Source organism: Takifugu flavidus, chromosome 18 (assembly GCF_003711565.1).
Source record: "Takifugu flavidus isolate HTHZ2018 chromosome 18, ASM371156v2, whole genome shotgun sequence".
NCBI classification, from domain to species: Eukaryota; Metazoa; Chordata; class Actinopteri; order Tetraodontiformes; family Tetraodontidae; genus Takifugu; species Takifugu flavidus.
Window position 1 is genome coordinate 8888787 of NC_079537.1, and position 22932 is coordinate 8911718.

General features: G+C 43.3%; 2 protein-coding genes, 3 long non-coding RNA genes and 1 gene segment (V, D, J or C); 2 read left to right on the forward strand and 4 right to left on the reverse strand.

The window, feature by feature from the left end:
* Positions 1-482: 482 nt before the first annotated feature.
* LOC130515561 (immunoglobulin lambda-1 light chain-like) lies at positions 483-5845 on the reverse strand. 2 transcript variants are annotated; one of them, XM_057015913.1, is made up of 4 exons: positions 5730-5845; positions 5308-5637; positions 1633-1662; positions 483-998 (listed from the first exon to the last, which is right to left on the reverse strand). In XM_057015913.1, the coding sequence occupies exons 1-4, from the start codon at positions 5767-5769 to the stop codon at positions 679-681; spliced, it is 720 nt and encodes a 239-aa protein (XP_056871893.1). In that variant the 5' UTR covers positions 5770-5845; the 3' UTR covers positions 483-678. The 2 variants fall into 2 exon arrangements, with proteins under 2 accessions (XP_056871893.1, XP_056871892.1); XM_057015912.1 differs by lacking the exons at positions 5308-5637; positions 5730-5845 and adding exons at positions 2250-2579; positions 2672-2803.
* A 3842-nt stretch (positions 5846-9687) lies between these two features.
* LOC130515567 (Ig kappa chain V-VI region NQ6-8.3.1-like) lies at positions 9688-10437 on the forward strand. The segment is given in 2 exon segments: positions 9688-9917; positions 10010-10437. Coding segments are annotated over 2 exon segments (378 nt in total).
* Positions 10438-10464: 27 nt separating this feature from the next.
* Positions 10465-11924, reverse strand: LOC130515573 (uncharacterized). Of its 2 annotated transcripts, none has more exons than XR_008947212.1 (3): positions 11665-11924; positions 11162-11292; positions 10465-11085 (listed from the first exon to the last, which is right to left on the reverse strand). It is a non-coding gene; the product is annotated as an uncharacterized LOC130515573 (long non-coding RNA). The 2 variants fall into 2 exon arrangements; XR_008947213.1 differs by having other exon boundaries at positions 11570-11924.
* Positions 11925-12686: 762 nt separating this feature from the next.
* Positions 12687-21620, forward strand: LOC130515560 (immunoglobulin lambda-1 light chain-like). 2 transcript variants are annotated; one of them, XM_057015910.1, is made up of 4 exons: positions 12687-12741; positions 12834-13158; positions 20446-20480; positions 21105-21620. In XM_057015910.1, the coding sequence occupies exons 1-4, from the start codon at positions 12702-12704 to the stop codon at positions 21422-21424; spliced, it is 720 nt and encodes a 239-aa protein (XP_056871890.1). In that variant the 5' UTR covers positions 12687-12701; the 3' UTR covers positions 21425-21620. The 2 variants fall into 2 exon arrangements, with proteins under 2 accessions (XP_056871890.1, XP_056871891.1); XM_057015911.1 differs by lacking the exons at positions 12687-12741; positions 12834-13158 and adding exons at positions 19383-19437; positions 19530-19854.
* LOC130515571 (uncharacterized) lies at positions 13289-14380 on the reverse strand. Its single transcript, XR_008947211.1, has 2 exons — positions 14011-14380; positions 13289-13934 (listed from the first exon to the last, which is right to left on the reverse strand). It is a non-coding gene; the product is annotated as an uncharacterized LOC130515571 (long non-coding RNA).
* Positions 16140-16951, reverse strand: LOC130515574 (uncharacterized). The gene is made up of 2 exons (XR_008947214.1): positions 16862-16951; positions 16140-16785 (listed from the first exon to the last, which is right to left on the reverse strand). It is a non-coding gene; the product is annotated as an uncharacterized LOC130515574 (long non-coding RNA).
* Positions 21621-22932: the final 1312 nt, after the last annotated feature.

A 22932-nucleotide genomic window follows, 5' to 3' on the forward strand; every position in this document is an offset into this window, starting at 1 on the left:
CAGCAGCCACCATGTGACACAAACCCAGGTCAGATCCATCTGTGGAGGCTCAAACACAGACTCAGTATGACTGATGAGAGGCTGCAGGAACCAGTGAGGGTGTTGGTCTGGCATTAAGATCCAGATGCAGCATTTTCTTAGTTCCACATTCTGCAAGACTGAAATAGTGGAAAAGCATTTTTTCATTTAAACAGTTTAAAGTTCAGTTCATTTAATGAGACGGTTCCCTCTGTTTTTACACAGCTGACATTTGACCTCCATTTAGATGCAGCTGTAAATGAGTGAGGAGGCCTGCAGGTGCATCCTGGGAAAGTACTGAGGCGTCCAGAGGCCACGCTTCACAGATGAAGCATGAAAACTCAGTTTCACTTTATTATAGATCTGATTTTTCTGTTGTCCTGAGACAAGACACTAAAATCACTGAACTTTGATTGATTATTGTTGAAAACAACATTTGGAAGAGTCAAAATAAACAGAAAGAGTTCTTTTTCTTCAACTTGATGAGTTTTTATTGAAAGATTGTAAAAACAGAGCAGCTGCAAAGCTGCTCCAAGAGCAGCAGCTCAGCGTGACAACATTGATTCCAAGCATGCAGACTGGTCTCCTCTGACATGTGAAGCTGCTGATGCAGCACAAAGACTAAAGAAGCAGATGTGAAATGGTGCTGCTGCTCCTCCACTATTCTTCACACTCGGACTTCTTGATGCTTTTCTCTGCAGTCTGGGAGCCCACAGACACTTTACAGGTGTAAACCTTCTGCGCGTCCCAGTCTGACGTCAGGATGGACAGATGGCTGCTGATTTGGAAAGTCTGGTCTGCTTGTTGGACAGGAGTGCTGGTGGAGATCCCGCTGCTCACTGAAGTGTCACCAAGCAACCAGCTCACCTCTGCAAAAGGTGCAGAGAGTCTGGACAGACAGACCAGAGTGGCTTTGTTGGACTGGAGCTCAGCTCTGGACGGAGGGAAGACTGTCAGGACAGGAGGAGGGAGGCTGGAGCCTGAAGATACATGAAGAAGAAATTCACACACTCACACAAAGTTCAACAGGAACTAATGAATTTAGGAGTTTGGTTAAAAACATCACAAACACACTGAGCAAATAAAACCTTCAATCTTCAGCAACAATATGAGGAAAATCTCACTAAAGCAGATATTTTACACCATTTCAGAGTCATTTTAAACATAAACAGCATCAATTAAATATTTGACAAAAGTTAAAATTATAACCAGAAAATTATCCAAAAATATAAAGTTACATAATTAAAATGAGAATTTCAGCAACTGAATTAATTTGGGTGAATTTTACAAAACCTTTTTCACTCACTTCCATCAAACACGAGCCAAGAAACCAAAGTCAATTTAAAATACGTTTAGGTAGAAAATCTGTTCTGCAGTTATTAAAAACAGGTGAAAATGAAGAAAACTCAACAATATTTGGTGAGAAACTGATTGAAATGATGTAATCTTTGGAGATGTTTCCTTTAGCTGACAGATAAAGTATCAAAGCAGGTCAAAGACTAACAGAAGAATATTTCAAATCATTTCCACACTCCACATTTCTATGAAAAAGCTTCTAGTTTGTATCAAAAGCATCAAATCTTTGTTGTTCCTGCTGAGTGTAAAAGTACTTACTGGTGACAATCAGCTTGGTTCCTGGTCCGAATACCACAGTGATTCAGTTTGTACACACAGCTGTACAAAAACCTGCTGAGAGTCACTGATGAGTGGAGACACTGAGACATGAGAACAGCCTTCACTGGTGACATCATCATTACCATCATCACCATCATCATCATCGTAATCAGCATCACAATCATCATTGTTATCATCATTATCACCATCATCATCATCATCATCATCACCATCACCATCATCACATCTTCATTATTATCAACACCATCATCATCACCATCATTACCATCATTATCATCACAACAGATTCTCTGTTAGAACTTTAATCAACAAACTCTTCATCATATTCCCCATAAAGTCGTTTTGATGACTTAAAGGTGTATTTTAATGGTGATGATGGAGGATGAAGGATGAGTGAGGGAGTTGGTTTTGGTTCTTGTTATTTTCAGTGATGAAACAGCAGAAAGTTTCCAACAATCTGAAAGTTTCTCTGAGAAACTGAGTGTGAACATGAGTTGATTTGTAATTTAGTGAGACTGAACATGAGCTGATGTATCAGACACTAAAAAGCAGAAGTATTGAGTGAGGAGGTTTTTGTCACAGTCTGAATCACTGTGATACGTACTCGTTAGCAGAGTCGTCCCATGTTCCACAGTAATAGACTGCTGAGTCTCCCTCCTCCAGATTATTGATCATCAAACGATAATCTGATGTTGACTGATGAGTAGAAGTGAATCTTGGAGACGAGAAACCAGAACCATATTTGACAGAACTCCAGCCGTGATACCAGCTGAGTACAAACTGAGGAACTCCTCCTGGAACCTGTTTATACCAGCTAGCAGGATAATTGGTCACAGTTCCCAGGTTACAGTCCATGGTGACTGACTCTCCTCTGCTCAGAGACACAACAGTGGGCTTCTGTGTCAGCACCGTCACAGCACTCACACCTGGAAACAACAAGAGGACATGAAGTCAAGAGAAAGACACAGACTGATGAATCCAGCATGAGCTCAGAGCTGCAGTAAGTCAGCCTCCTCACATGTTAGAGCAGTGATGAGAGTGCAGAGGCTCTCCAGCATGTTGCCACTGTGTGCTGACTATCAACCTGGAAAGTGACTTTACTGCTGACAGATTCAGGCTTTGGAGGATGAGGAGAGGAGGTGCTGGAGGAGCAATTTAATAGCCCACTGGAGCTGAGAGGGACTGACAGGAGGAGGAGCTTCTCTTCAATCTGCTGCTTCACCATCAGTGTTTCCTGCCACTGTGTCTTTTCTCTACCAATTATTTGCATTTTGAATTTTTCTACTTCCACACAGAGTCTCTGTTCTTCTCTAAATAAAGCTCAGCTTTAATATCCTTCGTTTACCTGCTTTGTTACAGTCCAAGAATATGTCAAGTCCCCACGATGACATCTAAATGTATTTTTACCAGATAGATTTGTGCATTTATTGATTTTTCATTCACCGTGACTTCAGTTCTCTCCTGGCTGGACCTCAATGATGAACTATAGCAAATATACAGTAGTTTGAATAAAGATCGGATCCTTCACAACAAGCAGACTAAATAACATTGACTTCATTGAAAACTAAAAAAGTCACTGAGTTGAGACTGATGTGTTTTTAGCTCCAAACATTTAAAGAGCAGCTTTAATATTTTTTCCTGATGTTGGTGAATGTCTCAGAGCAGGAACGTTCAAACTCTTCCACAAAAGCTTGTGTGGCTGCAGGTTTGTGTTGTAACATCAACAGCAGAGCAGCCTTGACTCATTTAATCACCTGATCTGAGTCTTCAGACAGCTGATTGGTCAAACTGTGTCTTGATTGGTTTCATCAAACCTGCAGACTCGACCCTTTGTTGAACTACGCACATGATTTCTACTCACAGATACTAGAGATCCTCTATAAATACGCTGCACTAAGACAAGACAGTGACAGGTGACCAGGCCCACCACATGTAATTCCTGCTGGTATTAAAGCGTCAGACTCGTCACACTCATCAGACTCTGCAAAGACTCTCAGAATTCACAATCTGCTTGTGTTGTGATGTCTATTTTCCTCTCAGATGTGCTATATTTTATCAACAAACAGCTCCACCTGCACGTGGGCTGAAGGGGGTTGTTGATGATGGACTTTGGCTCAGCTAAATTCTCTACTCAACCACCTCCGTAGTGGAGAACAGAAGGCAGTTCAGGCCTCAGCCTTCAGCTCTCTCACTGCTTCCATAAGCAGCTGCAGCAAAGAAGGTGGCACCTGTGCTCCCACAGGAGATGATCACATCAGTGTCCTGGACCTCTGGAGAACACGGTCTCAGCAGGTGGACACCATGTTGGACACACTTGAAGCACCCCATGACCTGGGAAGCTTGTCTCTCAGAGGAAAGGAATTGGTCTTGCAACCAGCGGGGCATTGGTTCAGATCCTCTGATGGGTCATGGGTTGGTGTTCCCATTAGCAAGGCACCTAGTCTTCATTGCACCCTTTGCTCTGTTTACATATTGACATTATCATGAGTAGTTCACACATATTATTGATAATCAGGCTGTTTTTTGTCCCGGATTCCCTTCCTGATCAGAGAAGAACGACCAAATATCTTGTCTCTAGATCATCCTAGAAGATAATCCTGTAGTCTGAGGTGTACCAGGAGGGAATTTGTCCCCATATTTGGCTCCAAAATCAGTTGCAGCCTAAAAATCCAAAATATTAAATGTGTTCAATAGTTATGACCAAGAAATCTTCACGTGTGTGAGGAGTTTCCTTCACAACACTCTACATCCTGCTCTGGTCCTCCAACACTCCGCTCTTCCAAAGTCTAAACTGTTCTCTTTGAAACAAGACAAGACAGGAGGAGGAGGAGGAGGACACTTGATGCTTCCAGGAACACCAGTCCAGCCCAGGAGGGAAGGAGGAGCAGATTTAAATACTGGAGGACACAATTAGACACAGGTGAGACACGTGAGAAACATTAAGATTGGGACAGTCAGAGACAGGGAGGACAGGACGAGACAAAGACAAAGCTGAAACTGGAGTGAACCTCAACAGACACATGTGAACAGACAAGTGAAGCAGCCTCACAGTGGAACTGTGTAAAGGTGTGTGGAGGGTTGGCGATTCAAACACCTGTTCATTCATATGGATCACATTTCCTGTCCTAACTCAGCCCACAGGCAGTTCATCATCAGTCTAAGTGAGTTCAGGATGGTTTAGCTCATTAAATAGCAGGCTTACTCCTCATGATTTATCAAAGAGGTGTTAGATTATAGGACATAATATAAAATAAGTTCAAATAAACCTTTAATAATCTTACAATGGATAATTGTGCTGTTTACAGCAGCGTAAAATGATAGTACCACCACACACATGCAATGTGTATAATATAAAAATATAACTAAATATTGGGAGGGGGCTGTACATGAGGAGGACAAAGTCATTGCAACAAAATTGAGATGACCGCATACAGCACAAAAGGAATATATAAACAGCTACACCCATCAATGTAGCTACATATGTTTCCAAATATACATATTCACATATCTCCATATATAGTGTCTCAGACATTTTGATTTGACAGTCTGACGGAAGCAGGTAGGAGCGAGAGACGGGTTCCTCTCCTTGTCAGTTTGCTGCAGAAAGCAGAAGTATTGAGTGAGGAGGTTTTTGTCACAGTCTGAATCACTGTGATACGTGCTCTTCAGCAGAGTCGTCCCATGTTTGACAGTAATAGACTGCTGAGTCTCCCTCCTCCAGATTATTGATCATCAAACGATAATCTGATTTGGACTGATGAGTAGAAGTGAATCTTGGAGACGAGAAACCAGAACCATACGTGACAGAGCTCCAGCCGCTCTGCCAGCTCAGTACGAACTGAGGAACTCCTCCTGGAACCTGTTTATACCAGCGAGCAGCCCTGTTAGTAACAGTTCCCAGGTTACAGTCCATGGTGACTGACTCTCCTCTGCTCAGAGACACAACAGTGGGCTTCTGTGTCAGCACCGTCACAGCACTCACACCTGGAAACAACAAGAGGACATGAAGTCAAGAGAAAGACACAGACTGATGAATCCAGCATGAGCTCAGAGCTGCAGTAAGTCAGCCTCCTCACATGTTAGAGCAGTGATGAGAGTGCAGAGGCTCTCCAGCATGTTGCCACTGTGTGCTGACTATCAACCTGGAAAGTGACTTTACTGCTGACAGATTCAGGCTTTGGAGGATGAGGAGAGGAGGTGCTGGAGGAGCAATTTAATAGCCCACTGGAGCTGAGAGGGACTGACAGGAGGAGGAGCTTCTCTTCAATCTGCAGCTTTTCTCCTGTGTGTGATGTGGAAAAGAGCAGATTGGAGCTCCAACGTTTCATTTACATGAAGTTAAATAAAGACCATCAGAGCTGCAGGTGCTTCCTGCTGATGGAGGAGCTGAGTCAGGTCACAGCTGAAGGAGCTGCTTTCTCTGTTCCTATGGTGATGCAGTGCTCCTCTCTGGTGGACTTGAACAGAACAACATCCTTCATGGACAAAATGTCTCTGTGTCACAGGTTTATACATGTAATTTCTCTTTAAGGGTTTGATTATCCTCATGTAGAGAAATAAAAGTATGAATTTACCACCCTAAAGACTCTTTCTAATTGCTCAGTTTAATGCTCCCTCTGATTATTGCCATCATCAAGTCCTCACTCACCACTAGAATTGTTCCGTCCATTTTCCAACTACAGCATTTTGTTACATTCTAAAAAACCTGGTTCAAATCCCAATAATTACAGTCATCTTTCCCCATTTCTAATTTAGCATAAATTTACAACATTTTTGAAAAATCATTTGTCTCCCAACTACACACCCATTAATATTTCCAGTCTGGTCTCCCTCAACATCACAGCACTGAGATCGCCCTATTTTAAATATCCAAGCATCTCCTCTGTGCAGCTGGCTCCAGCTTCCTCTCCCTCCTTGTCCTTCTTGATCTTTGATCTAAGTGCCACTTCTACACCATCTCACAGCCCATCCTCCTCAATAGACTCCTCCATTGGTGTCCCCCCCCCCCCCAACTGCTTCCATTCATATCTCATAGGCTTCACTCAGTTCTTGCAATTTGACAAAGAATGTTGTAAATTTATCTCCAACTTCAATCACAAATCGGTGACATCACTCGTCATTATACTTTCACTATGACTGGTACACGAAGGTGGAACCCAGAATGCAGACAGGAGGCGGGAAATCTCAAAGTGAAACATTTATTAAAGTGCTGGTGACACCGAAATGTGCGTTGGTGAATCGTGAACAGAGAAACCCAACTCAGAACGGTGCTCTTCAACAGAGACGCAGATAATCCAAACAGGAACAGTGAAGGTTTAAAATCTATAAATACTCAGTTACCAACAGGACAGAAGAAACTACCGGACTCTGATCGACTCGTGCCAGCTGCTTAAAAAGACTTCCAATCAAGCTGATCAGCTGCAGGTGTGGAAGCAGGCAGCACGAGACGGGAAACAAGTCAACGCCTTCCCCTGGTGGAGACAAACAGCAATTACAAAACAGACATGAACAGGATCATGACATTCACCTGTGTAACCTCAACCATCTCCGTCCCTCCATCTCTCTCCTGCTGCTTTCTTTCTTTTCCTCATCTTTGTCACCTGTTTAGATGATTGCAGCTTTCTCCTCTTAAGTCACCTCAATAAACTCCTCCAGGTCCAGAACTCTGCTGCTGGCATCATAACCAACCCTCCTCCTCCACCACATTAATGTCCATCCACCTCCTCCATACCCGAGTGTTTCCCTCTCACCACCCTCCTGTGTCTCTCTTTCTAACTTTCTAACTTGCTTTCTGCTCATTTTGCCGGTCTTTTGCCTGCAGTGCTCCAACACTGCGACCTGTTCCTGCCTGTTTCGCCCAGCCTGCTTCCTGCCTCGCTGTGGTCTCATCTCTGCTGGGAATTGCTGGCACACACGCTGTTCATTTTCAGTAAGAGCTGAAGCTGATCTTGTCGTCTGTGTCTGCATTTGGGGGCTCAGTTCACGTCGGTCAATCTTCCGTAACAATGAATCACTCCTCATCTTCAAATCTAGACTCATTAGACACCTCTTTAATTCAGTCTGGTTGTATTAACTTCACTTTTACTTGTTTCAGTGTTTCTTGCTTTTATTTTAATGTTGTATAGTATCAATAACTGAGCTACTGGTCAGATGTACAGTGATGTCAAGAATACTGACAGGCTCTTCTGATCACATGTATGTGTGTAGGTATTGATATGTATTGATTATGACATACAAAAAATCTTTATTCTAGTTACACATGTATTTGCATGAGGGATGTATGGATCTGTTCTTTTTTCTTTTTCCTGCTCTTCTCCCACTTCTTACCTTCTTTGTCATCAGCAAGAGGGTCCCCTCATATGAGTCTGGTCCTGCTCAAGGTTTCTTCCTGTTAAACTGGACTTTAGCCCTGCAGCTGTTGCTGTCTCAATGATCAGCCTCTGAATTCCTCTGAAGCTTCTTGATTGTAATTAATGCTTCGTAGATAAAGTTGAGTTGAGCCGAGCTGCCTTGGTTTGACCTGGATCAGTCCCTCCAGATCAGACTGGGACAGGACTGGTGTGAATGTGGATCGTGTGTAGAGCAGGTGGACCCGCCTTTGCTCAGCATTTGAGCATTGTCACATTGGCAGCAGTAGCGGATGTGACCTCCTGCTGAGAGGGGCGTGGCTGCTGGTTTCCTCTCATCTCATGAGTCATTACATCAATGTTGTCATTACATCGATGTTATTATTACACCTTTTTGTGCGTCTGATCATTGTGACGTAAACAATGGACAGCATGGACGACATCAGTGAGGTGATGGTCAGCGTGGCTCCAAAATTTACTAGCTCAGCACAGACTGAACCATATCCAAGCACTAATTTAGCAAAGACACATTTATTTTTGGGGCTAATCTGGAAAGATTGTAACACAGGACCGAGGACTATTTTGCCAAATTTATTGTTCAGTGACTCGGCTACAAAGGGACGGAGTCATTCCTGAAGAATTTCTCTAAAGACTTTTTTGAACTCCATTCTGTTGGCAAATAATGTGTCTGTCTTAAATTACTGCAGAATATCAGATTTGTTCATCCCAACAGCTCAAAGTTTCACAAAGTATAAACAAACAGCCCATTAGGTAACGGTGTGATAGTTTGAATCAGTGGTGCTCAGTGGGACAGAAATGTGATAAAACGGGTTATTTCAATTCCCCGTTTACCTGATAATCTGTAACTGCTGTGCTGCTCCATGTCAGTCGGTGTCTGACTGAACTTTACTGGCTCCAGCCAACACCAGTACTGATCCAGTTACAGGCCCGTCCATCATGTCTCTGAGCTCTTTGGACTGTTCTGGACACTTCAGTTATGTTGTAGTTCTGGAATAGGAGAGCACCACAAGATAGTGGGTTTCTGCTCGCTTCACATTTGATTTAGCTGAAATCTTTGTACTTAAACCTGCCCTTCAATGATTGACAGATCAAAGATCACAACCTCTGATTGGACTCTCAACAATATCCAGATTGAACCAGTTCTGTCCCAGTCTAATCTGGAGAAACTGATTCAGATCAATATTTATTTCTTTAACAAAAGTTTCAGTCATGTAGCTTCACGGGATCCCAGAGGCTGATCACTGAGTCAACAGTGGCAGGTCAAAAGGTACTTTAAAATGGAAGAAATCTTGAGCAGGACCAAGATGATATGGTGGGGATGGGCTCCATTTGATGAGAAAAGGGTAAAGAAGGAAAGAATAAAAGAGGAAAAGCAAGGTAGAAAGAAGAGAAGAAAAACATTTGGACATCAATTGGGTTTTATCCTCTTATATTTTTATGATCAAATGATTACATGTGTAAACATGTGAAACATCCAGAGACATTTTGTCCATAAAGGATGTTGTTCTGTTCAAGTCCACCAGAGAGGAGCACTGCATCACGATAGAAACAGAGAAAGCAGCTCCTTCAGCTGTGACCTGACTCAGCTCCTCCATCAGCAGGAAGCACCTGCAGCTCTGATGGTCTTTATTTAACTTCATGTAAATGAAACGTTGGAGCTCCAATCTGCTCTTTTCCACGTCACACACAGGAGAAAAGCTGCAGATTGAAGAGAAGCTCCTCCTCCTGTCAGTCCCTCTCAGCTCCAGTGGGCTATTAAATTGCTCCTCCAGCACCTCCTCTCCTCATCCTCCAAAGCCTGAATCTGTCAGCAGTAAAGTCACTTTCCAGGTTGATAGTCAGCACACAGTGGCAACATGCTGGAGAGCCTCTGCACTCTCATCACTGCTCTAACATGTGAGGAGGCTGACTTACTGCAGCTCTGAGCTCATGCTGGATTCATCAGTCTGTGTCTTTCTCTTGACTTCATGTCCTCTTGTTGTTTCCAGGTGTGAGTGCTGTGACGGTGCTGACACAGAAGCCCACTGTTGTGTCTCTGAGCAGAGGAGAGTCAGTCACCATGGACTGTAACCTGGGAACTGTTAGTAACAGTGATGCTCGCTGGTATAAACAGGTTCCAGGAGGAGTTCCTCAGTTTGTACTGAGCTGGTATCACGGCTCAAGTTCTGTTACATATGGTTCTGGTTTCTCGTCTCCAAGATTCACTTCTACTCATCAGTCAACATCAGATTATCGTTTAATGATCAATAATCTGGAGGAGGGAGACTCGGCAGTCTATTACTGTAAAACATGGGACAGCTCTGCTAAAGAGTACGTATCACAGTGATTCAGACTGTGACAAAAACCTCCTCACTCAATACTTCTGCTTTTTAGTGTCTGATACATCAGCTCATGTTCAGTCCCACTAAATTAGAAAATCAACTCATATTCACACATATTGAAGTCGGTTTAAGTAGGTTTAATCTCAACAATGTAAACGGAGCCTTCAAGGAAGGACACTCATCCTGTAACCCAGATCATAATCTATCAAGTTGAGGTAAAAACACAAATGAATTCCTAGAAATCATCAGTCATGTTGAGCAGCAGTGGGAAAACCTGAAGGACAACATATCAATATGATGTACAACATCAGTAACCTTCCTACAGACCTTGTGAAGACAGTGTTCATCCCACTCCCAAAGAAACCAGGAACAAGAGAATGTGGGCTGTTCAGAACAGTCAGACATGAGAGCCACCTCACAAAGTTACTAAGAATCATCATGCTCAGACTAAGAAATAAAATTAAACCAGAGATATAGATTCATAGAGGTCAAAGCTCCATCAGATGGAAAATACATTTTCAAAAGTATTACTTGTTTCATCAATTCTGACCAAAGCGTTCAACACAGTCAATCATGAAGCAATAATCCAGATGCTGAAGCACAGAAACATCGATGGAAAGGATTCACAAATGAGAAAAATCCTCTCTTGGCAGCAAAGTGCAGCAGTGACCAGGAACACTCTCAAATGGAAAAGGATCCTTTACGGCACGTCTCCTTTAAATAAAGGAGGGAAGTGTGGTGACCTTCAAAGAGGAACAAAAATCAGCAGGATTACTAATCTTGAATATAAACAACCTGGGTTTCAGAGTCCACATTTACCGCTAAGCTGTTGAAAGGATCAGACGCTGGTGAACAGGAGCTAAAGGCTTAAACAGCCAGTTGATGAGTACTTGGCTGCAGGTGAAACTGTCGCCAGCAACTGCTGTGGAAAAGTGGCTAAACCACGCCCCCTAGAGAGGGATTAGAGCTGGTGTCATGGCAACACACAGAACGGGCAACAGTCACAATTCAGAGGGCAACAGATCAGTTTAGATGGAGAGAAATGGTGTCCTGAGCTGAAAGGCACTTGATTAATGTGGTGATAAACCACTCTGGGGAGCTGCTCCGTTTTAGTTTTCTGGGTCTTGGAATTAACAGATTTTAACACTTGATGAAATGAACCATTTAATAAACGGAATAATAAGGAGTAAGCCTTCTATTTAATGAGCTAAACCGTCCTGAACTCACTTAGACTGATGATGAACTGCCTGTGGGCTGAGTTAGGACAGGAAATGTGATCCACATGAATGAACAGGTGTTTGAATCGCCAACCCTCCACACACCTTTACACAGTTCCACTGTGAGGCTGCTTCACTTGTCTGTTCACATGTGTCTGTTGAGGTTCACTCCAGTTTCAGCTTTGTCTTTGTCTCGTCCTGTCCTCCCTGTCTCTGACTGTCCCAATCTTAATGTTCCTCATGTGTCTCACCTGTGTCTAATTGTGTCCTCCAGTATTTAAATCTGCTCCTCCTTCCCTCCTGGGCTGGACTGGTGTTCCTGGAAGCATCAAGTGTCCCCCTCCTCCTCCTCCTCCTCCTCCTCCTCCTCCTCCTCCTCCTCCTCCTCCTCTTCCTGTCTTGTCGTGTTTCAAAGAGAACAGTTCTTACTGGTGTTTGGGTTTTTTGACCTGGTTCACAGTCTGCTGGTTGCAGAATTTCCCACCTGTTTGGTATCAGCTTTATCTTTGTCTGCTGATCGTTCTGCATCAGGTTCCTGTTGACCAAGTTCATGTCATCATCCTCATGGGCAGTCGGCATCTGTGGGAAACAGGCGGGAAGAAACAGTCCCAACAATCCATGGCAGTGACACACAAGCAGGAACAGACGTCCACTGGAGCCGTCCACTCTGTCAGAGCTGCTGTGCTCCTCTTTCAGAGGATTCCAGTTCAAACCAGAGCATAACTGGACAGCAACCACACTCAGCGTTTTATGAAATATAAAATTGTTACAGTTCAGAAAAATATAGAAACAGGCCGGAAACAAGACGCTCACTGTTGAGGATTCAAAAACCAGACTGAAAACATGAAAACTCAGTTGAAACTACTTAAAGATCATGAAGAAGAATGTTAAAGCTCAGCTTTATTTAGAAAACTAGAGAAAGGATTTTCTAAAATATGAATATTTGAAAATGCAAATAACTGTCAGGAAAAACTGATGGTGAAGCAGCAGATTGAAGAGAAGCTCCTCCTCCTGTCAGTCCCTCTCAGCTCCAGTGGGCTATTAAATTGCTCCTCCAGCACCTCCTCTCCTCATCCTCCAAAGCCTGAATCTGTCAGCAGTAAAGTCACTTTCCAGGTTGATCGTCAGCACACAGTGGCAACATGCTGGAGAGCCTCTGCACTCTCATCACTGCTCTAACATGTGAGGAGGCTGACTTACTGCAGCTCTGAGCTCATGCTGGATTCATCAGTCTGTGTCTTTCTCTTGACTTCATGTCCTCTTGTTGTTTCCAGGTGTGAGTGCTGTGACGGTGCTGACACAGAAGCCCACTGTTGTGTCTCTGAGCAGAGGAGAGTCAGTCACCGTGGACTGTAACCTGGGAACTGTTACTAACTGGGCTGCTCTCTGGTATAAACAGGTTCCAGGAGGAGTTCCTCAGTTCGTACTAAAGTGGTATCACAGCTGGAGTTCTGTCACATATGGTTCTGGTTTCTCATCTCCAAGATTCACTTCTACTCATCAGTCAACATCAGATTATCGTTTGATGATCAATAATCTGGAGGAGGGAGACTCAGCAGTCTATTACTGTGGAACATGGGACGGCTCTGCTAGCGAGTGGGTATCACAGTGATTCAGACTGTGACAAAAACCTCCTCACTCAATACTTCTGCTTTTTAGTGTCTGATACATCAGCTCATGTTCAGTCTCACTAAATTAGAAAATCAACTCATATTCACACATATTGAAGTCGGTTTAAGTCCGTTTAAGCTCAACAATGTAAATGGAGCCTTCAAGGAAGGACACTCATCCTGTAGAGATCCTCATGTGCCACAGGTGAACCCAGATCATAATCCATCAAGTTGAGGTAAAAACACAAATGAATTCCTACAAATCATCAGTCATATTGAGCAGCAGTGGGAAAACCTGAAGGACAACATATCAATATGATGTACAACATCAGTAACCTTCCTACAGACCTTGTGAAGACAGTGTTCATCCCACTCCCAAAGAAACCAGGAACAAGAGAATGTGGGCTGTTCAGAACAGTCAGACATGAGAGCCACCTCACAAAGTTACTAAGAATCATCATGCTCACACTAAGAAATAAAATTAAACCAGAGATGTAGATTCATAGAGGTCAAAGCTCCATCAGATGGAAAATACACTTTCAGAAGTATTACTTGTTTCATCAATTCTGACCAAAGCGTTCAACACAGTCAATCATGAAGCAATAATCCAGATGCTGAAGCACAGAAACATCGATGGAAAGGATTCACAAATGAGAAAAAATCCTCTCTTGGCAGCAAAGTGCAGCAGTGACCAGGAACACTCTCAAATGGAAAAGGATCCTTTACGGCACGTCTCCTTTAAATAAAGGAGGGAAGTGTGGTGACCTTCAAAGAGGAACAAAAATCAGCAGGATTACTAATCTTGAATATAAACAACCTGGGTTTCAGAGTCCACATTTACCGCTAAGCTGTTGAAAGGATCAGACGCTGGTGAACAGGAGCTAAAGGCTTAAACAGCCAGTTGATGAGTACTTGGCTGCAGGTGAAACTGTTGCCAGCAACTGCTGCGGAAAAGTGGCTAAACCACGCCCCCTAGAGAGGGATTAGAGCTGGTGTCATGGCAACACACAGAATGGGCAACAGTCACAATTCAGAGGGCAACAGATCAGTTTAGATGGAGAGAAATGGTGTCCTGAGCTGAAAGGCACTTGATTAATGTGGTGATAAACCACTCTGGGGGGCTGCTCCGTTTTAGTTTTCTGGGTCTTGGAATGAACAGATTTTAACACTTGATGAAATGAACCATTTAATAAACGGAACAATAAGGAGTAAACCTTCTATTTAATGAACTAAACCATCCTGAACTCACTTAGACTGATGATGAACTGCCTGTGGGCTGAGTTAGGACAGGAAATGTGATCCATATGAATGAACAGTGTTTGAATCGCCAACCCTCCACACCCCTTTACACAGTTCCACTGTGAGGCTGCTTCACTTGTCTGTTCACATGTGTCTGTTGAGGTTCACTCCAGTTTCAGCTTTGTCTTTGTCTCGTCCTGTCTCCCCTGTCTCTGACTGTCCCAATCTTAATGTTCCTCATGTGTCTCACCTGTGTCTAATTGTGTCCTCCAGTATTTAAATCTGCTCCTCCTTCCCTCCTGGGCTGGACTGGTGTTCCTGGAAGCATCAAGTGTCCCCTCCTCCTCCTCCTCCTCCTCCTCCTCCTCCTCCTCCTCCTCCTCCTCCTCCTCTTCCTGTCTTGTCGTGTTTCAAAGAGAACAGTTCTTACTGGTGTTTGGGTTTTTTGACCTGGTTCACAGTCTGCTGGTTGCAGAATTTCCCACCTGTTTGGTATCAGCTTTATCTTTGTCTGCTGATCGTTCTGCATCAGGTTCCTGTTGACCAAGTTCATGTCATCATCCTCATGGGCAGTCGGCATCTGTGGGAAACAGGCGGGAAGAAACAGTCCCAACAATCCATGGCAGTGACACACAAGCAGGAACAGACGTCCACTGGAGCCGTCCACTCTGTCAGAGCTGCTGTGCTCCTCTTTCAGAGGATTCCAGTTCAAACCAGAGCATAACTGGACAGCAACCACACTCAGCGTTTTATGAAATATAAAATTGTTACAGTTCAGAAAAATATAGAAACAGGCCGGAAACAAGACGCTCACTGTTGAGGATTCAAAAACCAGACTGAAAACATGAAAACTCAGTTGAAACTACTTAAAGATCATGAAGAAGAATGTTAAAGCTCAGCTTTATTTAGAAAACTAGAGAAAGGATTTTCTAAAATATGAATATTTGAAAATGCAAATAACTGTCAGGAAAAACTGATGGTGAAGCAGCAGATTGAAGAGAAGCTCCTCCTCCTGTCAGTCCCTCTCAGCTCCAGTGGGCTATTAAATTGCTCCTCCAGCACCTCCTCTCCTCATCCTCCAAAGCCTGAATCTGTCAGCAGTAAAGTCACTTTCCAGTTGATCGTCAGCACACAGTGGCAACATGCTGGAGAGCCTCTGCACTCTCATCACTCACTGCTCTAACATGTGAGGAGGCTGACTTACTGCAGCTCTGAGCTCATGCTGGATTCATCAGTCTGTGTCTTTCTCTTGACTTCATGTCCTCTTGTTGTTTCCAGGTGTGAGTGCTGTGACGGTGCTGACACAGAAGCCCACTGTTGTGTCTCTGAGCAGAGGAGAGTCAGTCACCGTGGACTGTAACCTGGGAACTGTTACTAACTGGGCTGCTCTCTGGTATAAACAGGTTCCAGGAGGAGTTCCTCAGTTCGTACTAAAGTGGTATCACAGCTGGAGTTCTGTCACATATGGTTCTGGTTTCTCATCTCCAAGATTCACTTCTACTCATCAGTCAACATCAGATTATCGTTTGATGATCAATAATCTGGAGGAGGAGACTCAGCAGTCTATTACTGTGGAACATGGGACGGCTCTGCTAGCGAGTGGGTATCACAGTGATTCAGACTGTGACAAAAACCTCCTCACTCAATACTTCTGCTTTTTAGTGTCTGATACATCAGCTCATGTTCAGTCTCACTAATTAGAAAATCAACTCATATTCACACATATTGAAGTCGGTTTAAGTCCGTTTAAGCTCAACAATGTAAATGGAGCCTTCAAGGAAGGACACTCATCCTGTAGAGATCCTCATGTGCCACAGGTGAACCCAGATCATAATCCATCAAGTTGAGGTAAAAACACAAATGAATTCCTACAAATCATCAGTCATATTGAGCAGCAGTGGGAAAACCTGAAGAACAACATATCAATATGATGTACAACATCAGTAACCTTCCTACAGACCTTGTGAAGACAGTGTTCATCCCACTCCCAAAGAAACCAGGAACAAGAGAATGTGGGCTGTTCAGAACAGTCAGACATGAGAGCCACCTCACAAAGTTACTAAGAATCATCATGCTCACACTAAGAAATAAAATTAAACCAGAGATGTAGATTCATAGAGGTCAAAGCTCCATCAGATGGAAAATACACTTTCAGAAGTATTACTTGTTTCATCAATTCTGACCAAAGCGTTCAACACAGTCAATCATGAAGCAATAATCCAGATGCTGAAGCACAGAAACATCGATGGAAAGGATTCACAAATGAGAAAAAATCCTCTCTTGGCAGCAAAGTGCAGCAGTGACCAGGAACACTCTCAAATGGAAAAGGATCCTTTACGGCACGTCTCCTTTAAATAAAGGAGGGAAGTGTGGTGACCTTCAAAGAGGAACAAAAATCAGCAGGATTACTAATCTTGAATATAAACAACCTGGGTTTCAGAGTCCACATTTACCGCTAAGCTGTTGAAAGGATCAGACGCTGGTGAACAGGAGCTAAAGGCTTAAACAGCCAGTTGATGAGTACTTGGCTGCAGGTGAAACTGTTGCCAGCAACTGCTGCGGAAAGTGGCTAAACCACGCCCCCTAGAGAGGGATTAGAGCTGGTGTCATGGCAACACACAGAATGGGCAACAGTCACAATTCAGAGGCAACACAGATCAGTTTAGATGGAGAAAATGGTGTCCTGAGCTGAAAGGCACTTGATTAATGTGGTGATAAACCACTCTGGGGGGCTGCTCCCGTTTTGTTTTCTGGGTCTTGGAATGAACAGATTTTAACACTTGATGAAATGAACCATTTAATAAACGGAACATAAGGAGTAAACCTTCTATTTAATGAACTAAACCATCCTGAACTCACTTAGACTGATGATGAACTGCCTGTGGGCTGAGTTAGGACAGGAAATGTGATCCATATGAATGAACAGGTGTTTGAATCGCCAACCCTCCACACACCTTACACACAGTTCCACTGTGAGGCTGCTTCACTTGTCTGTTCACATGTGTCTGTTGAGGTTCACTCCAGTTTCAGCTTTGTCTTTGTCTCGTCCTGTCCTCCCTGTCTCTGACTGTCCCAATCTTAATGTTTCTCATGTGTCTCACCTGTGTCTAATTATGTCCTCCAGTATTTAAATCTGCTCCTCCTTCCCTCCTGGGCTGGACTGGTGTTCCTGAAAACATCAAGTGTCCCCCTCCTCCTCCTCCTCCTCCTTCTCCTCCTCCTCCTCCTCCTGTCTTGTCTTGTTTCGTTTCAAAGAGAACAGTTTAGACCTTGGAAGAGCGGAGTGTTGGAGGACCAGAGCAGGATGTAGAGTGTTGAGAAGGAAACTCCTCACACACATGAAGATTTCTTGGTCATAACTATTGAACACATTTAATATTTTGGATTTTTAGGCTGCAACTGATTTTGGAGCCAAATATGGGGACAAATTCCCTCCTGGTACACCTCAGACTACAGGATTATCTTCTAGGATGATCTAGAGACAAGATATTTGGTCGTTCTTCCCTGATAAGGAAGGGAATCCGGGACAAAAACAGCCTGATTATCAATAATATGTGTGTACTACTCATGATCATGTCAATATGTAAACAGGGCAAAGGGTGCAATGAAGACTATGTGCCTTGCTAATGGGAACCCCAACCCGTGACCCATCAGAGGATCTGAACCAATGCCCCGCTGGTTGCAAGACCAATTGCGTTCCTCTGAGAGACAAGCTTCCCAGGTCATGGGGTGCTTCAAGTGTGTCCAACATGGTGTCCACCTGCTGAGACCGTGTCCTCCAGAGGTCCAGGACACTGATGTGATCATCTCCTGTGGGAGCACAGGTGCCACCTTCTTTGCTGCAGCTGCTTATGGAAGCAGTGAGAGAGCTGAAGGCTGAGGCCTGAACTGCCTTCTGTTCTCCACTACGGAGGTGGAGTAGAGAATTTAGCTGAGCCAAAGTCCATCATCACCAACCCCCTTCAGCCCACGTGCAGGTGGAGCCGTTTGTTGATAAAATATAGCACATCTGAGAGGAAAATAGACATCACAACACAAGCAGATTGTGAATTCTGAGAATCGTTGCAGAGTCTGATGAGTGTGACGAGTCTGACGCTTTAATACCAGCAGGAATTACATATGGTGGGCCTGGTCACCTGTCACTGTCTTGTCTTAGTGCAGCGTATTTATAGATGATCTCTAGTATCTGTGGGTAGAAATCATGTGCGTAATTCAACAAAGGGTCGAGTCTGCAGGTTTGATGAAACCAATCAAGACACAGTTTGACCAATCAGCTGTCTGAAGACTCAGATCAGGTGATTAAATGAGTCAAGGCTGCTCTGCTGTTGATGTTACAACACAAACCTGCAGCCACACAAACCTTTGTGGAAGAGTTTGAACGTTCCTGCCCTGAGACATTCACCAACATCAGGAAAAATATTAAAGCTGCTCTTTAAATGTTTGGAGCTAAAAACACATCAGTCTCAACTCAGTGACTATTTAATTTTCGATGAAGTCAATGTTATTTAGTCTGCTTGTTGTGAAGGATCTGATCTTTATTCAAACTACTGTATATTTGCTATAGTTCATCATTGAGGTCCAGCCAGGAGAGAACTGAAGTCATGGTGAATGAAAAATCAATAAATGCACAAATCTATGTGGTAAAAATACATTTAGATGTCATCGTGGGGACTTGACCCATTGTTGGGCTGTAACAAAGCATGTAAAGGAAGGATATTAAAGCTGAGCTTTCTTTAGAGAAGAACAGAAACTCTGTGTGGCAGTCGAAAAATTCAAAATGCAAATAATTGGGAGAGAAAAGACACAGTGGCAGGAAACACTGATGGTGAAGTAGCAGATTGAAGAGAAGCTCCTCCTCCTGTCAGTCCCTCTCAGCTCCAGTGGGCTATTAAATTGCTCCTCCAGCACCTCCTCTCCTCATCCTCCAAAGCCTGAATCTGTCAGCAGTAAAGTCACTTTCCAGGTTGATAGTCAGCACACAGTGGCAACATGCTGGAGAGCCTCTGCACTCTCATCACTGCTCTAACATGTGAGGAGGCTGACTTACTGCAGCTCTGAGCTCATGCTGGATTCATCAGTCTGTGTCTTTCTCTTGACTTCATGTCCTCTTGTTGTTTCCAGGTGTGAGTGCTGTGACGGTGCTGACACAGAAGCCCACTGTTGTGTCTCTGAGCAGAGGAGAGTCAGTCACCATGGACTGTAACCTGGGAACTGTTACTGACTATGCTGCTCGCTGGTATAAACAGGTTCCAGGAGGAGTCCCTCAGTATGTACTGAGCTGGCATAGCAGCTGGAGTTCTGTCACATATGGTTCTGGTTTCTCATCTCCAAGATTCACTTCTACTCATCAGTCAACATCAGATTATCGTTTGATGATCAATAATCTGGAGGAGGGAGACTCAGCAGTCTATTATTGTGGAACATGGGACTACTCTGCTAGCGAGTGGGTATCACAGTGATTCAGACTGTGACAAAAACCTCCTCACTCAACACTTCTGCTTTTTAGTGTCTGATACATCAGCTCATGTTCAGTCTCACTAAATTACAAATCAACTCATGTTCACACTCAGTTTCTCAGAGAAACTTTCAGAATGTTGGAAACTTTCTGCTGTTTCATCACTGAAAATAACAAGAACCAAAACCAACTCCCTCACTCATCCTTCATCCTCCATCATCACCAATAAAATACACCTTTAAGTCATCAAAACGACTTTATGGGGAATATGATGAAGAGTTTGTTGATTAAAGTTCTAACAGAGAGTCTGTTGTGATGATGATGATGACAATGATGTTGATGATGATGATGATGGTGTTGATAATATTGATGATGATGGTGATGATGATGATGGTGATGATGATGATAACAATGATGATGGTGATGGTGATGATGATGATGGTGTCGATGATGGTGATGATGATGATGATGATGATGATGATGGTGTCACCAGTGAAGGCTGTTCTCATGTCTCAGTGTCTCCACTCATCAGTGACTCTCAGCAGGTTTTTGTACAGCTGTGTGTACAAACTGAATCACTGTGGTATTCGGACCAGGAACCAAGCTGATTGTCACCAGTAAGTACTTTTACACTCAGCAGAAACAACAAAGATTTGATGCTTTTGATACAAACTAGAAGCTTTTTCATAGAAATGTGGAGTGTGGAAATGATTTGAAATATTCTTCTGTTAGTCTTTGACCTGCTTTGATACTTTATCTGTCAGCTAAAGGAAACATCTCCAAAGATTACATCATTTCAATCAGTTTCTCACCAAATATTGTTGAGTTTTCTTCATTTTCACCTGTTTTTAATAACTGCAGGACAGATTTTCTACCTAAACGTATTTTAAATTGACTTTGGTTTCTTGGCTTGTGTTTGATGGAAGTGAGTGAAAAAGGTTTTAGAAAATTCATCCAAATTTATTCAGCTGAAATTCTCATTTTAAATATATAACTTTATATTTTTGTATCATTTGCTGGTCATAATTTTACTTTGTTCAAATATTTAATTGATGCTTTTAATATTCAAAATGAATCTGAAATGGTGTAAAATATCTGGTTTAGTGAGATTTTCCTCATATTGTTGCTGAAGATCGAAGGTTTTATTTGCTCAGTGTGTTTGTGATGTTTTCAACCAAACTCCTAAGTTCATTAGTTCCTGTTGAACTTTGTGTGAGTGTGTGATTTTCATGTATTTTCAGGCTCCAGCCTCCCTCCTCCTGTCCTGACAGTCTTCCCTCCGTCCAGAGCTGAGCTCCAGTCCAACAAAGCCACTCTGGTCTGTCTGTCCAGACTCTCTGCACCTTTTGCAGAGGTGAGCTGGTTGCTTGGTGACACTTCAGTGAGCAGCGGGATCTCCACCAGCACTCCTGTCCAACAAGCAGACCAGACTTTCCAAATCAGCAGCCATCTGTCCATCCTGACGTCAGACTGGGACGCGCAGAAGGTTTACACCTGTAAAGTGTCTGTGGGCTCCCAGACTGCAGAGAAAAGCATCAAGAAGTCCGAGTGTGAAGAATAGTGGAGGAGCAGCAGCACCATTTCACATCTGCTTCTTTAGTCTTTGTGCTGCATCAGCAGCTTCACATGTCAGAGGAGACCAGTCTGCATGCTTGGAATCAATGTTGTCACGCTGAGCTGCTGCTCTTGGAGCAGCTTTGCAGCTGCTCTGTTTTTACAATCTTTCAATAAAAACTCATCAAGTTGAAGAAAAAGAACTCTTTCTGTTTATTTGGACTCTTCCAAATCTTGTTTTCAACAATAATCAATAAAAGTTCAGTGATTTTAGTGTCTTGTCTCAGGACGACAGAAAAATCAGATCTATAATAAAGTGAAACTGAGTTTTCATGCTTCATCAGTGAAGCGTGGCCTCTGGACGCCTCAGTACTTTCCCAGGATGCACCTGCAGGCCTCCTCACTCATTTATAGCTGCATCTAAATGGAGCTCAAATGTCAGCTGTCTAAAAACAGAGGGAACCGTTTTATCATTAAAAAAATATTATATTTGAAGAAGAATGATTATATTGTTTAATATGTGGAAGATATTTATGTGTTTAAATGTCACAACAGGATCATCAAGGGTGAAAGACTCGATGTTCCAGATAATTCATGATGTGATCCACGATGATGATACGATCAACACACATCGATCCAGCGATCAACAATCTGGGTTGGATTGATTTTATTCTCTGCAGTTACACTGAGCAACAGTGCATAAATGTATCGATGGCTGCTGATGCCTAAACGGAGCGTTGTCATGACGATAATGTGCTTGAGTGATGTAACCAGTGTAGTTAGAGCTCAGACACGTCACCCTTGTGTAGAAGGAGACCTTGTTGAGTCTGATGTTGAAGCTCTAGCAGGAAGTTCTCAGCGAGCATGAAGATGAATGAATCCATGCTTGTGTTGTTCTCTCCTCTCAGCTGCTGCAGGCACCTCTCTGAATACGGAACTGGAATTATGGACGTTTGTCCAGGTTTGGTTCAAGGATTGGAAACAAATGGAAGAATACTGACAACAGAACTAGAGTGCTCCAAACACAACACAGTACATGGAGGTGAAAATGGTGGGAACTCCACCCAGAGACTCACTCCCTCACCCTTACATCACACCTTACTGTTGAGCTTCAAACCCATCACCACTTTGAGGCTTCTGTCAGCTGCAATGTGTCCTACACACTCCAGGGAGGACAAAACATGGTCCCTGACATCTTCACGAGGAATTTTCCAGCCTCCTCTTCGGAGCCTCAATGTCGGGGAGGAAAGAAGGAGGAGGAAAGGCCGTTCCACTCAGAAGGCACCTGTCTGCATGCTTGTGTCCAAAAAACAGGACACAGAGTACCAGAAGATTGTTCTTTTCAAAAGGTCGCCCAGTATTTATTGAAGATCAAAACGGAGTTTTGGAGTCTGTTGTGCAAAATGCACAAGTGTCGTTCAAAACTCAGCATGAGCTGTCAGATGATGACTGAATAAGGAGAACATTCAGTGTCTAAACTAAGGGACAATACACCAGTGCAGGCCTACATGGATC